The sequence below is a fragment of the Mycteria americana genome, chromosome 3 (assembly GCF_035582795.1).
Source record: "Mycteria americana isolate JAX WOST 10 ecotype Jacksonville Zoo and Gardens chromosome 3, USCA_MyAme_1.0, whole genome shotgun sequence".
Lineage (NCBI taxonomy): Eukaryota > Metazoa > Chordata > Aves > Ciconiiformes > Ciconiidae > Mycteria > Mycteria americana.
In genome coordinates, this window is record NC_134367.1 from 125,335,308 (window position 1) to 125,352,481 (window position 17,174).

Below are 17,174 nucleotides of genomic sequence, written 5' to 3' on the forward strand. Positions count from 1 at the left end.
TACGAGACTGAGCCAAATTTGGCCGTGGTAAAGTCCAGCACCTTGCTAAGGACTACTACACAAAGTCATTCCAGGTACAATTTTAGTCGTTGGAAAGGAGATATAGAAAACAGAGAAGAAAAAAGCAGCCCAGCCCTGAATGGATCATAATTTATTATAAAATAGGACTGACTTTGTTTTTAATAAAGAAGTGCGAATACTCTCTTGATCTGTGCTCCAGGACTTATCCTATGAAAAACCAGGTAGGTCCTTATCAGCAGTTATTCGGCTCCCTCGGAGTTTCTAGCCTTGGCAAGTTATGAGTGGTAACACTTGAAACTTTGTGCGTCATTTCGTTTATTAGAATAATTTTTCCTCTTCCCTGACACTTTATTTGTTACGTTCGGTATTAATGGTGTAGTAGCATTTCTCCATAGCACCATAATTTACGAATCCATAAACTGCAGGGATGTGTTTTATATTTCAAGAATTGTGACCCGCCCTCTCATCGCCCTCCCAGAGAAACCCGAGACTGTTGCTCCCCCCACACTGCTAAGTGAAGTAAAAAGCAGAGCTTTCTCCCCCGTGTTGCAGAGAATACCTGTCTTCCCTATTAAGTGACTGACCCTGGAGTTGCTTATGCCTTTCATCCATCTGCTGTCAATTTAACTGGCCCCGCTAGCTAGTGGCTCCTTCTTATGACCTTGCAAGAATTTACAAAACCTGGTTTCTATAAAAATTAAGGGGCGATCCCCATGTTTACCCTCTTGCTCAACTAACCATGTTTTGTTAACTACCAGCTAGTGCTAGAATATATCCGCGTCTCCCCCCGCCTCCGACTCAAGCCTGCATCTGGGAAGATCCGCTGTCCTGGCCAAGATTTCCAGCTGCTGAAGTTACCTCGGTAGATGAGTTGCTGTTGCATATGTGCAGTAGCTTTGCCTGGACCGCTGTGTTTCTGGAAACCTGGAGCGTTAAGTACGGTGCTGAGGCTCTGCAGCCTGTCAGACTAGGTCTGGCAGATCCAGGGAGAGCCTTCGCAGCGTACGCACCACACGTTTGGTCAGAGTGGGTGTCCAAGGCCCGGGCTGCTTTTTAATCCCCTGATTTGCACCACCTGGGCAGACCAACACAAGCCTGACACTTCCCAGACTCAGCGGACTTATTATGCATACGGTAATGCTGGGGGGGACCGTGCACACGTCTGTCCGGGAAGTCGCAGCAACCAGCACCTGAAAGGCTAACAGAGCTAGAGAAAAGATTTACAGTATGTGTGTGTGTGTGTGTAGAGCAGAAGGAATTGTCTTTCGTGGCTGTTTTGAATCTTTCAGCTAAGACTGACTGCAGTGCAAGATCGGCTTTACCACTGTGCGAGGTTCCACATGCAGTGCACGTATGTATCAGACCACACCACCCGAAAAGAGGCATTTCTTTGGTAACATTTAGCCTTCGTTTTCCAAATGAAGACATTGACTTGCAGCAAGACAGCCTTTTACGGGATGGAACTGTAAGTATTTATTTACTCATGGTGTAATTTTTATCTTTCATAAGAATGCAGGTATCAGCTGCTTAATTACAGGATTATGTATGTAAACTTGCACTTTATAAAAATTTGGAAGTAAAACCTTTGCCTAACAACAGTCTTATTCTTGGCAATCAAGTTCCATCTACAGAAGCCTTTCATGGTAGAGACATATCCCACATGTGAGTTATTGTTACAATTCAATAAATACTTTACAAAAATAATGCTAGCTTTTTTAAAAAATTAAGACGTTTTAACTCACCAATAGTTCCTCCCAGACAGCTTCCTTAAAGAACAGCTTCTTCTGTAGGACACTGTGCACTCAGCGTATGATAAATGGGGGAAAAGGGCTGGTTGCTTGCTTTATCTCAGGGAACTCAGAAATGTGTATTCCACTGTTCCTGTTCTTTAATAAAATAAACTTCTTTCTTTCCTTAAAAGAAAGAAACAAGCAGATCTAAACACTCTTCATATTAAAAACTGGGAAGTAACTGTGATTTTTTTTTTTCCCCGCTTTGACATGGTTTCCTTCTCTGGCCTCACTCCTCCAAAGACTTATGGCACGCCGCCCTGACGCTCTGCTCCCCAGCATAAGAGGTAAGCCCTGACAGCTGTAGCTCTGTATCTGAGATGTCTCCAGGAGTGGGCTGTTTGTAACTCTTGCAGAACCACTGCATCGGGACTTTTTCTGCTCTGTAGGAAAACCACAGCTACGTCTTCCTGCAAGCCTACCACAGATGGACTGCAGAGAGCTGGGCTAGAAGGTAACAAGAAGAATTCCAAGAAAAAAATTGCTAGTCACTGTCTATATTCACTTTTGAGTATTACCCTTCCAAAAAAAATTTCTTCCTTTCTTAGATATGACTAGTCATGAAATCAATTATAGAGAAAACTGATGCTGTAGGTGCATTAATCTTGTAAACCATTCCCATATGGAAGAGTGCATTCTTCAATCCTATTGTTTATAACAACTTTTAAATATGTGCCCTCCTCAGCTGCGGCCTTGGGGCCTGATGGTGACGGCAGCTGCCTCCCCCCCCACCTCACACTTATGTTACAGTTGGGGAATAAAATGAAACGCACATTATTAAATGAACATTATTGCAGTATAAAATCCTACCAGGACAAGTTTTATGTATGTCTGTAATGTAAAAATAGGTGTGTGTGAGATAGAGAGATACGTGTTTATAAATTACACACACTATGAAAAATACTTATGTATTATATTACAACTATATACATTCATTAGAAAGAAACTGATCAACCCCTGTCAAGGAGGCAATGCAGCAGCCGTTATCAGTTCTTTGGCATCCAGGAAACGAATGCTATTTTGTGTCTGAAGAGGAGGAAAATCTTCTCAGTATTCCCTTGCTTCTTGAAATTGCTTGTAGTAGTCTTCGTCTGAAGGGTTTTCTGTACACTTCTGCCCGTTGTTGGGAGGCCGTGCTTCATTGTATCGGCTCCAGTCACCTTTGCATATAATCCAAGGCAGAATGTCCACTTTGTAATGGAGTTCTGCTGAGAATTCGATGCTGATCAGGTTTGGTGTACCTGCCCCTTTCCCTCTGGTAATCAGCTGCATATTATCATCATAGCAGCAGTGCTGTGCTGCAAGCGTTGTGCTTTCCAAAGAGAGCATGGAGCGGATGCAGTATCGTGCAGTGGGCTTATAGATCTCCAGTTTTTCCTTTGGACCACTTGCATCTTTCCAGCGAAAGTTTTTCCTCTTAATTCGATCATAGATTTCAGCAGTGCTGTACGCAACTTCTCTGGGGTAGGAGCATGGGCAGCTGGGAAGATCATTGACCACTTTGTGCATGTATTTCTTCAAGAACTCGCTTTTGCAGCTCATCCATCTTTCACAGCTATCGGTATCTGTTTAAGGGCAGGAAATGGAAACTTAAGATACATTATGCAGCATCCCAGTTCGTATGATCAGTGATAACAAATGAGTAAAGCGTAACTGTTCAGCACCAGTGCTTTGCTTAAGGAAGAAGGGCAGTCAGAGCTTGCCTCCCTGCCTGCAATGTGCTAATGTGCTGTCTTGTCAGGTAAGGAAATCACATGTGTGACTGGCTTTAGGGCCTCAGGCAGCGCTAGTCTGAATTACAGTGCAGCACCGTGCCCGTAAGAATTTCTGACATTTCTTCTACCTGGCAAATTCTAATTAAGCTGCCGATAACCCCACGCAGCACAAGAGACACTATCATGGGTTTACAGCGACAGAACGGAAATAGGGAAATGACAGTGATTTGATGAACAGCAGATTCAGATGTTGAAGGATTAAGTTTCTCATGACACTAGAAATACCAAGATGGCAAGCAAGGCCTGGATTACTTTTTCTGAAGATCATTATTAAGCCCTAATTCAGTCTTTCTTTTAACTAACAAATACTTTTTTCTATTTGGTCTCCACCTTCCCAAAGGGGTATTTCAAGCAGCTGTAGTTCAAACATGGAGACTGACATCTTAGCTGGCAAATGCAGCCAAAAGTGATTCAGATTCTAAAAGGGCATATGTACATAACATCAGAGTGTCTGTACATTAGGAGGATTTAATGGCACCAGAGCCATGACTTATAGCTGAGATTAAAGAGATTTATAGACTAGTAGCTTACTTAATACTGGCACTTTATTATTTTGCAAGCATCTTGGGAGAATCCAGTTAAACGTCTCCTACCTAAAACATTATTTAAGGTGTCTGTATCATGCTACGGGCTTTCAAAAAAAACCTGCACATCTTGCTCCACACTTACTTAACAGGACTCTGGCGTAAGGCAAAGACTGGGACCTAAAACTCTTACAGCAAGCATTCTTGCAAAATATTTGCTTAGTGATCTGTGTCCTGTTTGTCTATCTCCTTAAAGAGCCCTGTCCTGGCTGTCATTAACTATTGTGCTCTACCACCATAGGAGGGAGGTGCTGGATTACGTTATTTATCCAATTAGTCCAGCATCCAGTGTCTAAGAGTGGCCACACTATGGTTTCATTGGGGGATGAAATCAGAACGTTATAGAGGTTGGGCTGAGTTTTAGATAGATCAGTATCAAGTCATGCCCTATAAAATTGCTTTGGCTAGCCCCACTGCAGCTCACACAGTTATAAAAGCTATGCATGCTCATAAAAGTCATCGTCGTTTTCTTTAATGTGACAGCTGTACCTGAAATGCTTTTATAGTACCTACCTTCCATTCGAGGCTATTTCAGCAAAATAAAACAGTGTTTGATTTTTTTCCCTCCGTTAGTGTGGAGCCTTACAGCTCTTTTCTGAACTAGGACAGAGAATTACCGTTTTATAATGAAAGAAGCACAGAAATTTCCTAAGACTTAAGAGGAGAAAGATTCTATGACAGAAGCAAGCTACGGTTCAGATCATAAACTTAAGCGAGATAATAAATGGCCATTATTACTGACATTTTTAACGGTACACTCAAAATCTTTGTTCCGCAGCGAGAGTCAAAACAGGAAAATCTAAGGAAGTCTCTTATCTATTACTGAAAGATTGACTAGGCTGCTTACCAACTTCAAACAGTTTGGTAGCGTTGAAGTCTTCACTTCCTGCGAGTAAGCTCACTTCTGTGGCAGCTGTCCGGAAGGTATCTTCAATCCCTAAGACAAACTCGTGTTAGCGGTGGTGGTGTTTTCCTATTAAAACACAACGCAATCAACTGCCTCCCTGCCATCCCCTCCTTCCCCAGTTCTGCAAGGTGTTTTTGTTTGGCAGGGAAGTAATCTGAAGCTGCTGCTGGAGGGAGTGTTCATGTAAAAGTATAATGACCAAGGAATCTGCGGTGTTAGGAAGATAAAGCATTACCTCAGCCCAAAGGTCAGAAGTTTTCAACTTAGAGCTTAGATTATATTTAAGCAACAAACTGGTCAGTTATGAACCCAGTGCAGGGACAGCAGCGAGGAAACCCATTTCGTTCCTCCTCTTCCCCACGCAAGGCTTGCCAGCATCTCCCAGTAATTCAGGTAGGAGCTTTACACACACTTCACCAAGAGCCACCTGGTCAGCTTTATGTGCCCAGCACCTTCTCCAGAGCATGTATCACAAGTGACTGACAAGATAACAACAAGTGTCCTAATGGAAGCTCTAGAGCCCTGGGTAAAATGTGCTGTCTAAAGGAGACAGCCTTTGTGCTACTTTCTAAAACACAGCGATATGCCTGAAGACAGGTGAATAAGTTCATATCCGTATGTGGGCAACCATTTCTCAGGAAGTACGAGGAAGAATGATGCTATTACAAGAAGACTGGCGCTTGCTGGTCTCTCCCAGTGCTAGGGAGCTGAAAGGTGTGAGTAGGCGAGACATAAATGACCTCTCCAATCAATCCTATCCCCCCCCCCCCCCCCCCATAGCAATCAAATAAAATACCAGGATCTTCTAACAACCTCCAGTTAAATGTTTCCTATCGGTAGAAAGAAACACAGATTGCCAGAAAATGTATTAATTGATCTTGCCAAAGTAAACATCCTTTCATTGCTGCTTTAGTTTGGCCTACCTACCAGCCTAATGCTTCTGTGCCATGTAGCCTCAAAACAAACGTCTCTTCAAAGAAGCATTTGAACAGGTTTGGTTTTTTTTTTTTCTTCTCCATTGAATTAAAGACCTCCAAAGAGAGCAGCAAGCTCTTTAATACGTGATAACTATATGGTTAATAATGAAGTCTGTTCACCATCCATCTTCTTGCCAATGAACTTTCTCCTGATCTCCTGAACTGGGGCATAATAGTGGCTTGCAAAGCTTCAAAACAGCCTCAGGCAGCTTTTCAATAAAATTATCATAGGGTTTTGCCTTAACTCCAGCAGTAGATGCGGAATAATAGATACCCAAGTACCCATTACAAGGCAGTAATTCACTGCTGGAATTATAAACAGCAGAAGCTGAGCTTTGCCCTTGTAATTTTAAAAATGTCAGCACAGCCTCAAAGAGTGAATATATTTTGCTTGCTGATCGTTGGGGGTCTGTTATATGACATAATATATTCTTTCAAGTTTGCCACTGTTTGAGGCTAGCCGGTAATAAATACTGGAGAGCATTACTGGGGGCTACGTGCTTTCTTCTGGAATTAACCCTTTCTTATTACTGAGGTTTTAGGATGTATGAGAGCATCCAGAAACATTTTTCTCCTGAACTGCCTAGCAGCCATTACCTTGCAATGGATGCACGCATCTATCTGTGAGCAAGAAACTTCTCTCCAACTCTCTCACTGAGGCTCCCAAGTCTCCTCTCCAGCACTGCTGACAGTTCACTTCCCATCAAAAAAACCTGACCTCCAGTGTAAGAATTTCTGCCTTTCTGAGTCATTAAGTAAACTCGGTGAAATGCACACCACCACGGCATGTGTTTTTACTTCTCTCTGATCTTGGGAAGTAATGAAATTGCACATATCCCATGCGTTGTGGCAACTACTGCATCACTGCATTACGAACTTGCCTAAATCCAAGCTGCTGCGTGTTTTCCATGAAAGTTTTCCATAGCAGGTTTAAATTTTTACGATGTAGGTTTGAGCGCTCAGCCCTGCTTTCACCAAAGCGAAAACGGCATGATGGTAAGGACACCTCCGTTACTGGCGTTTAAATGTCACTGACTATAGGCGGGTAGGAGCTAAGGTAACGCTCCTGGCCCCTATTTTCGGAATACATTCAAGCCAAACCTATACATTCCTTCATCCCATTGTGCACAAGCTGTTGTAGGACCAAACTCGCTGTTTTATAATTCTCTGATTATCAAGCAACATGTAATGAAAGAGACATGACATTTCCACCTTAACACTGACTTTCTAGGACAGGAAATTTTGTAGCTTAATGCCCAATGAGAACCCAAAATCTCTGGAATGAAACGCAAAGCAGATATTTAAAGTATTTTTTTCATATTAATACACATGGAGTCTTAAAGCAACTCTGTTTGCATTAGGCACAAAACTTAAAAGCCATATAACTGGGGGGGGAGCTATTTGTTCACAACACAGGCATGCCCACTTACTGCACAGCAAACTATGAGCTTGCTGAGGTAGCAGTCGGCACAGCTGTTTTGAAATTCTAAAATTAATACAAATTTGTTTCGAGAGAGTAGATTACACCCTTTGGAATACAAAACATACTGTGCACAAAAATGACTGCCATAACCTAAAAAAAGCCTGTCTTTTAAGTCCCAGGGGATAGTAGACTGCATCTAGCAGCATGTTATTACTAGCAAAGAACCTGCCATTTCATAAATGGCCTCGAAAACCAGCGTGCCTCTTCCCACCGAAACTCGTACCTAGCCAGGGAACAAAGGGGCCCTGGGCTTTGTGTGCAGGCGGGCTCTCCTCCCCTCCCTCTCCCCCCTCTCCCCACTCCCCGCTGACAGCAGTTCACATGAACATGATCACACCTGGGCAGTTGGGCCTGTCGCAGGTCCGTGACTCAGTGGCAGTGCAGGCGTACCCACAGGACCTCGTCCGCTTCTGGTTGCCACTCCCGCAGGTGACGCTACAAAGGGACCACGGGCTCCAGTCTCCCTCACCGTCAATATAATCTGTGTAACAAGAAAGATGAGGAAGGAAATGAAGAAACAAAACTCCTACTACCCAAAACTACCGTGTAATGTTTTTTATTAAGAAGGCAAAACAAGAATGGAATCCAGATGTCTCTACCTGAAGCTCGGGCTAAATGCCAGGCGTAAGCCTGCTGTTTAAATGGTTTTCACACTTGATGCTCCTCAGGGAAATGCATGCAACATCATTTGAAAAAATACTTCCTTTCTCTTTTGACCTTTTGGCAGCTGAGAATCCTCAGCTGCAAAGTTGGGTCATGAACTAACAGCACACATCTATTCACATAATTTCCCTGTATATAGGAATACGTTTTCTCACCACAGACTAATCAGGCACAGGATAAATGAAGTTTTCTGTTTCTTCTTTTCAAAACACACAGCAATAGCACAACAATAATTAATTTTTAGGACACAATGAATGTTGGACTATGGGAGGCTGAGGGTCATGCATGAAAATTGCAATTTTGTTTTTCAGTCCCTTGGACAGGAAACGGATATTACAGGAATACTGCCATGAATATAGGGAACCGCATATGCATCTTGCACCCAGAACAACAGGCAATTTGTAGTGTTTCATGTGAATTATTAAATAACATCAAATCTGACTGTTTACTAGCAGGAACCTTCTGAAAACGAAACACGACTTTATTCTCTTCTGGTAGACAGCCAAGAGCAAACGAAACCAAGTCTGCACCATGGAGGCTTGGTGCCACTGTAAGTATCTAAACCCCTTAGAACCAGCCTCCTTTGTTTGCCGAGTTAACTCTTGCACATCCCACTTTGTGAAGGCCACCAAATGGAGTCCATGAACCAATCCCAGTTTTCTTGCCTTCCCACTCACCTCCCCAGCTGAGTGTTGTCTCTCGCTAGGAAATGTCTGGCTGAAGGGATTTCTCTGCAACCTACAGGAGATGTTTAACTGACCCTGTGATCATAACTTGCAGCCTTTGCTCATTTGGGTTAAACCAGCACTGGCAGCAAAGCAAAATCGGGTTTAGTGACCCTGAGCCAGCCCTGCTGTATAGCTATAGGCTGAACGTGTACGTACAGGCAAGACACAGGGACAGATCCCTGCCTGCGCTGGCCTCTGTGCTACATGCGATTCCCGCTCTCCCCCCCAATGCCATGCTGTCTGTGCGCTTCCTGAGCTGGTTAGTAGAACACGTAACTTGATTTGTACCATATGTAATGACTGACGACAACTCTGTGGGGTGCTATTAAACATTTATTGCCAGGAGTATGGCAAGGTTATATATCTCACTTGTAGCAAGCTGCCTAGATGCGAGTTCCTCGTGGCAGGGACCTTATGTGCTTTTCCTCCTTTTCTTACGCTGCTGCCGATCGGGAAGCCACCGCACTTGAATCAGGTGTCCGTGGTGTGACAGGGGTGGGAACATGGCTACCGTCTGTGTGCAAAGACCCGCGATTCTAGGATTTGCTAACAGGCGGGCACTACAGCAGTCTGAAGAGGCATAAGACATCTTAGGAAAATGTGATCTGCCCTCTCTCCCTGGCCCTGCCCTTTTCTGCCCTTTTCCAACTCTGAATTTTTTCCTCCACGTGGCTGGTGAGGAAGAGGGAGGGTGAGCAGGTGCAATGCCTGTCAAAGAGCCCAGCCTGCGAGGCCCAGAAGGGCAGGCAGAGCTGTGCGGTGCTTTTTGGCAGGGGCAGGACGAGGGAGATAGAGCTGTGAAAAGTGTGAACAGGTCGATGGGTGGAAGTAGCGTAAAAGCCCCATACGGGCAGGATCTGCTGCCACATCCTCCTGGCCATGGCCAAATGGCACACGATATTTTAGGTTAGTCAGGCGGCCAGGAGTCTTTTCCAATTAGTAGGGTGCTCTGGTGTACAGCAGAGAGCTCTAGGATGATTTTCAGGCCTACCGACCTAGTGTTTATACTGCACTATGAAACACACAGTATCTACTATTAAATATACCACGTTAGATTTTCAGCTGGAGCTCAACCTGTTCTTCCTATTTTTACATTTGTAATTCTTACTTTTTTTTTCTACCACAATAATTTGGGAAAGCAATTTTATTTTACCTAAATGTAAATAGGTATAACTACCTAATATATGAATTCTTGGCAAAAAAGTGTGCCCACAAATGAATGCAGGTGCAAGAAGAAGGAATAGACTTTCATCTTCTGGCCACAAAATTTAATACATATGTATGTGTTTAAATACACCATTCCACGAAAAGTCTCTCTCAATTGTTAAGGCTCTAGGACTTAAAGCTAACCAAAACAGGGGAAAAATAAGACTGAATCAGTGCACGACAGCCACTCTGCGGTATCTAGGGAAGGCAACAGAAGTGCCGAGGTAAAAGTACTGTGGCTTTGAAACCCTGCTCTAACTAAAAATCTTCTGTGTTTACATACAACTTAAATCCGAGAGGCTCTGAGCTACCTGTGAGCACATATTGGTTCACCTCCCTTGACTCATTCCCATGTGGATAGTTACAGCCCCTTGGGGCACTGAATAACTGTAGCTCCTCTCTGTTTCTAGTTTCTGCAACTGTTTCATACAACAAGCTGAAAACAATTGTTTTCGCCATGACACATCTGGAAGAGAATTACACACGCAAATACACAATGTTCCTGCTGCATATGCCACTCCCCACACATGCACCAACATAATTCATCTTATTTGTGTATCCACCAAATACTACCACATTTTAGATCTTGCTTATTTATCCAATAATTATATTTTGGTTCCCAAACCACCGCATGATTCTAAATTTGTACTTATCCTTACTCTAAAAATAAATATGAAACCTTGTTTCCTTTGCTTTTAAAAAAAGTACGTTTAGGACTAAAAAAAGGTCCTCTTATGGGGTAACTGGTATGATTTTCAAGATTATAGACTTACTAGTGGAATGCAGCTACCACAGTACAGCTTGTGCATCTGCACAGATTTGTATTTAAAAGCTGATGAACAAAAGCCACATGTTGAAAAATTCTATTTTGCTTGGCCTACTTTCAGCGATGCCTCACCATTCTCATTTCCCCCAAACTCGTTTTTACAATCCCAAGAGGCCCATAAGAGGCCTGGAACACAAACTTACCATACTCCGGTTGCTCCTTGGACTCAAATGTCCGGTGACTGGGTGCGTGACTATCCCACCCACCGAGAGGGTTTAGGAAGTTGCTGTCCTCAGTAGTGCTGTCATACTTGTAGTCCTGGTCACCGCTGCTCATGCGAGTCAAGGTGGAGGACCTCTGCCACCAGTTTCTCCAGTCAGGTGATGGGACTGGCCAGCTAGGCTTGCTGTTCTCTTTCTGCAGATCCTTGTCTGTCTCAGTGTCGGGGCCATCCACCACTTCAATGGTAACCTATGCGATTCAAAAGAGACCAGTCTGTCCGTCAGTATCTCCTCCTAGTCAGTGGGAAACTTTCTATACAGGAAAGACAAATGACTGGTGCCGCCGTGCAAAGGGGCTGTGTAATACTGTAGGGTCCGCATGTTGTAAACCATATGCGGATTACTGAGCCCAGAGATATGCAGCGGCTGAGTGATTCCTTCTGCTACCTCTGCTGAATCAGACCTTGGAACAAAGGCTAGGAAAAATCCCCCACAAAATAATAACCCATGCTGTGCCTAAAACCTTTGCAGCAGAATTTTCTGCCTTATGGGGAAAAGATGTTTAAACCTGAACATATACGACCAGGAAAGAGAAAACCAAATCTGTTATGCTGATGGCACTGAGGCTGAACCTGAGGCAAGCATGAAGCACACCAGCGTGCAGAGCCCGTTCCAAGGACTTGGACTGACTCAAGACAGGGCTAAGTAAGTCCACGAGTGCGAAGGTGGAAGAGGCAGAGCCCAGGCCTGTGCCGGGTTCGCAGCTGCCTTGCCCTCTAGTGGCAGCTCAGCCCATCCCCTTGCACGGCCTCCCCGCAGCACCAGCGCTGCCATCGCGCAAGGGTGTGGGCTGTCACCGCTGCGTGAAACCACGCTCTGCGGTGATGAGAGCCAGCAGCTCTTTCAACCATCGCCGAGTCAGTCACTTGCTGCTAAGCCCTCTGAAGTAGGTCCTCTTTCTGTGCTGGAGAGTATCGTGATATACGACCTGTTCACGGTTTCTGCAGAAGCCCAGAGCCAAGGTTCAAACTTTGCTGCCCAATTCCCTCTCAGACATCATGGATGTAAATATAATTCTGCATAGGAACAACCCTTGATTACTCCTTTTCTGTGCTGAACAATGTGTAATTATGAAACTCTTGGATAAATACTGTGTGTGCATACAGGTGCCCATTTAGGTAGAAATAGGAACTAGCCATCAGAAACCTTGGCTCTATGAGTCATGCAAGCATAGTGTGGCCACAGATAAATCATAAAATGCTCTGATGCTTCATGCTAACGCGGTTCAGTGATTACACTGGACTGGCTAAACAACAATAGAATAGAATAGAATAGAATAGAATAGAATAGAATAGAATAGAATAGAATAGACTATTTTCAGTTGGGAAGGGACCTACACCGATCATCTAGTCCAACTGCCTGACCACTTCAGGGCTGACCAAGAGTTAAAGCAACAATACAGAAGCAACTATCAGATATACCTGTAATGTTTAAAAGGTACAGAGGTATTCTTCATGTTTGATAGATTTACAAAGCAGTCTTTCAAGACAGTACTCCATGAAAATTGGCTTGTGTAAAACCAGGAAAAACAGAATAATGTACTGTTATGCTAAAGGTCACTTACATGGCTCTGTGGATTTGCATTTTGGACAAAAGGTTTAGTTTTATACAATTGTTATTAGGAAAATCACAGGAAAAAGAAAGAAAAGAGTGTCCATGTTTCTTCAGCTACCTGTGATCCACAAAGGAGTGTGACATAGGAAGGAAAACAGAACTGCTGCCGTGGCTTTGTAGCTGCAGACACAGCCACACAGACAAGACAATGCCCACGCATCCTTTTTTGGAGAAAGGAGATGTTGCATCTATTTAATGCTTTGCATTTGACCATAGACCAAGCCATTGAAATGAAACAACTTTGAGGCTACTAAGAAGCTCCACTGGGAGAAAGAGCAAGAGCGAGGGAAAGTGCAGCTGTCAGCCTAATAGCATCTTTACACAAGAGATATTTTACTCCCAGACTAAGTATGGAATTGGAATGACTACTTCATTAAACCTCAGTTTCTACAGACCAAGAATTAAAATGGATTTCATAAGTTTGAAAACATCAGGGTTAGTTCAGGGGTTCAAAATTGCTGCATCTATCCAAGCAAAACACAGTTTTCACAATAAGTGAAAGGAAATAGTGTTACTGAGCGGCTACCACTGTGCACTGCTGGCCAGTCGCAGGGCTTAGTACTGCCCACGTGAAAAATAGTATGACTGCAGTACTTTAGTGGCAAGTATTTTTAAGACCACAGTAACTTTGTAAGCAATGACTCAGCAAAGTGGGGAAAAAAAAATCTCTCTCTCATAAAAAAAAAAACCAGGGAGCACTTGATAATCATTCCATTTGCTTTGGTAATCTGTAGTTATCTGGTAGTGAGTAAGAATGAACTCGTATTATTTCAGCCAGGTACAGCTCGAAGATCCATAGAGATTTGATTTGAAATACTTATTCAGGATGCCAAGTCAGTTTAAGCAAAAGAGGGTTTGTAGGGACAGAGAAACTTCTGTTGGGCTACGTGCTACACTGGGGAAGAGAGGCAGGTGTAACGCACAAACTTCCAGGCTCATGAGACCTCATCAGACCTCCAACAGCACTGCCACTAACTTACTTTGAAGACAGGTCTGTGCAATCAGATATCCCGCTTCAGACTGTGTTTACTACCAAGGAGGCTTATTACAAAGGCCTTTGAAATGAGTTTTCCAACAGACAAGAACTTACCTTGCAACAAAACCCTCTTACATCTGGCTTAGAGCTAGCTAACATGGAGCAAACTGGGAAGCCACAACCCGGGCTTCCAGGGTGACCCAACGCCCTGGATAGGCATGCTTGTCAGTAGCAGGTGAAATCACACGGTGCTTCTTTCAGTGATACCTGGGCAGGGGGAAGGAGTTCTTCCACTGTCTCTCTCCTCTCCGGCATGCCTGTAACTCACTTGGGAGTACTACAGCCCACGAACCAGATAAGAAGTTGAGGCCTGAGACCTTACTCCAATTAACAATCCCTTTGTCTTAAAGAGAAGAGAGGTCTGGGGAGAGGAGGCACCAAGAGAGATCCACCCCAGCGTAAGCAGGATTTTTTAAACAGTCTATTTAAAAAGCGAACATAACAAAAGCAAAATCCCGTGTGGTAGTCCAACACACACCTATATTACTTTCTCCCCTGTTTTAAGCTTTGATTACCAAGTTCTTTGTTTAACACGTGGCATAAAAAACCATAGAGTGAAAGAAATTCTACAAAGAATCCTGGGATTGTCTGAACTGCTACTCTTGGATATTAAAAAAGACAACTTCAGTGACCTCTAGTTCTGTTTGTTTTCAGGGACTCAGCTATGCTCTGCCTAGCCTCATTTAGCTGTAACGCACCTTCCAGAGGCAAGAAGGAAATCAGTGAGTAATCCTAGTAATCCCTCCATGGTATGACCCAAAAGTTAGGGCAGAGGTGTGAGAAGGGGCTGCTGCTTCGGGTGAGCAATTGCTCCCCTATCCCAGTCTAAAATTTTGAGAAATCAGCATTCACTGAATTCTGCCCAGTACTTACAGCTAGCCTTAACAACATTAGCCCATGACTATAGAAATACGAACACATATACATGATACACAAACATGTATCTTGTTTGATCGGTTTCTATACTGGGGGTTGTTTATAAAAAAGAAAAAAGAAATCAGATCTAGAACTGGAGTCATTAAAAATGGGCATTTAAAGCAGCTCTGGAAAAGCTTTCATGCTGTGTAACTAGTCCAAACAAAACACGTTCTCTCAAAAATTAAAAAATAGACCTAGTTTAGTATTTCTATCTTGGAGACTGTTTTAAAGACTTCATTTTCTCCAATTTCTTCTTCCAGTGATTATCAAAACTGTAAAGATTTTTTTTTTTTCATCAAGCTTCCCAAAATGTCTGTGGTAACACGGTTCTTGTATAAATCCACAATCATCTCCAGAAGTATTCAAACCTAAAATGAAGCCACTTCTCTTATGGTTATGTGAGCTATAAATAAGGATGTTCCTTCTAAAAATTGTTAAAAACAATTGGCATAGGTACATTAAAACAACAGATTTGGAGTCAATTTTTAATGAAACAAACGTATCAAGCACAGATGTCTTGAGACACCACCATCCAATTTTCTCCTGGCCAAAAATATACAGAAGATAAATATTTTCCCCGCCTGCTGGAGTGCACAAAAAGTTCTTTGTACTTCGCCTGTTTACTGAGACAATGTTTCTGAATTCACTTTAATGGTGTAAACATTGCCCTAAGGAACTGGAAGATTATGTTTCAGGAAAAACTACATTTGCAATATTGTGCAAGCAGTGGATTCTACGACATTTCTATCCTCTGTTTCTTTCATGCAACTGATGCAAATTTTTCAATGCAGAACTTGCCATTCTGTAAAGGTGGGTATGTGCAAGTCAGCAATGAGGTAACTGTAATAGCAGAACAGAAATGAGTTCATTGTAAGACAGTGAAATGGTAAATTTAGGTTTGCACCACATAACAACGTCAGTTAAAATGGTATCAGTAGTGATGCCAATTTACTTCCGGTTATGTCATGACAGCTCACTTAGAACAGTTGTCTGGACTTGATGAGAAGAAAAGTGAAGGACCCTCAAAATTTGCTGGGAGCAAAGAAGACAAGGTGACTTGAAACCTGAAATTTGTATTTGTTGTAAATGTTGTCAATCCTAGTTGCACTCTCTCATGGGCCTAACTGAACCCCAGAATTAAAAATCTGGTCCGAAACCCAGCTCTGAATTTTGCACTCTGCAGCAAGCTCTCGTTACATCATGACATTGAGAAATCCGTGCAGAGGTATAACAGCCCTGGTATTGAAAGTGGTTTAACCATGGCCCTCTGGCACCCTGCTCTGCCTAGACCAGTCTCTCCAGCTTGCTAAGAGGACTAGCTAGTTCCTGGCATGGCTACGTTGTGCTTCTGGTGCTGCAGCTAGCTCAGCGAAGCAGGCATACTGACTGGGGAGATGGTCTTGGGAGCAGGGAGTTCTCCAATGTACAGACCCGGCCCAAGGACCAAGAGCATGTGCTCTCTGCTTTTCTGGGTCTTAACTTAATGATAGGGACAACTGCTTTGCTACTACCTTAAACTATTAAGTCTTAAAGGCATTACAAGAAATAAGCACTACTGGAGCCCTCTGATTCTTACTGTGCTAGATTAGGGATGAGATGTACTGGTCAGAGCTCGGTATTGCAGATACTGCTGAGTCTTTCGTGACGATACCGAGAGGGTGTTGCTTTACAATGCAGTGAAACCAGCAGCTTCAAGTGCCAAATATAAACGCTACCTAAAAAAGACATCTAATAAAATGTGTCAAAAGTGACATGTGATATTGATGAAGGTGAGGGAGATGGCCATGGATGAACCCGGAGAACAGCTGAAGTCTGCAGTTCTTTTCTAAAAGCCTTGTTTCTCTGCAGTTGTGTATGTTCCTAGAGTGGGTGGTTCTGTGTAGATGTTTTTTTAAGAGAAGGTAGAAACCGAATAGATATCAAAGTGAATAAATAAAGCTAACACAGCAGCACTGGAGTGGCATGACTGGTGGATGTGGCCCACAGGCCTCATGCAAAATGATAAAGAAAACACATCACCAAGCAGGCAGCATTAACTTCTGGCTTAAAATCACTCCTATCAATTATTACCAATCCCGCGACTCAAAGCGAGGATAATAATCACAACAGATTTAATCATATACTGATTTACTTCAGTTTTCCAGGGCACATCAACATGTCTTTAGGACGCAATCCTACCTAACTCTGCACAGTTTCTACTTGGAACTCATCTCCTCATCCAAAAAGTTTAACACACCCATCACCACTGGAAATCACCCAGCTGTGTTTCAGGTATACTGGTTGTAAAGCTTGATCAAGATTCAAGTTCTCTGAAGAGCATTAACATCAACAAAATGCCCTTTTCTGACAAACAGCAAGGAGTTTTCCCTTTTCTGCTCATTTGTCATGGTGTCGAGCACTACTAGGAAAGCAGCAAAGCAGTGGG

General features: G+C 43.2%; 1 protein-coding gene across 2 annotated transcripts in view; it reads right to left on the minus strand.

The window, feature by feature from the left end:
* Positions 1-1,036: 1,036 nt before the first annotated feature.
* ISM1 (isthmin 1) overlaps positions 1,037-17,174 on the minus strand; it is a 42,546-nt gene continuing 26,408 nt past the window's right edge. For both annotated transcript variants that reach the window (XM_075496900.1, XM_075496899.1), the window contains 4 exons: positions 11,104-11,371; positions 7,875-8,018; positions 5,018-5,107; positions 1,037-3,376 (listed from right to left, as the gene is read on the minus strand). In XM_075496900.1, coding sequence (XP_075353015.1) covers positions 2,859-3,376; positions 5,018-5,107; positions 7,875-8,018; positions 11,104-11,371 — 1,020 coding nt within the window. In that variant the 3' untranslated portion in view covers positions 1,037-2,858. The remainder of the gene's footprint in view (positions 3,377-5,017; positions 5,108-7,874; positions 8,019-11,103; positions 11,372-17,174) is intronic.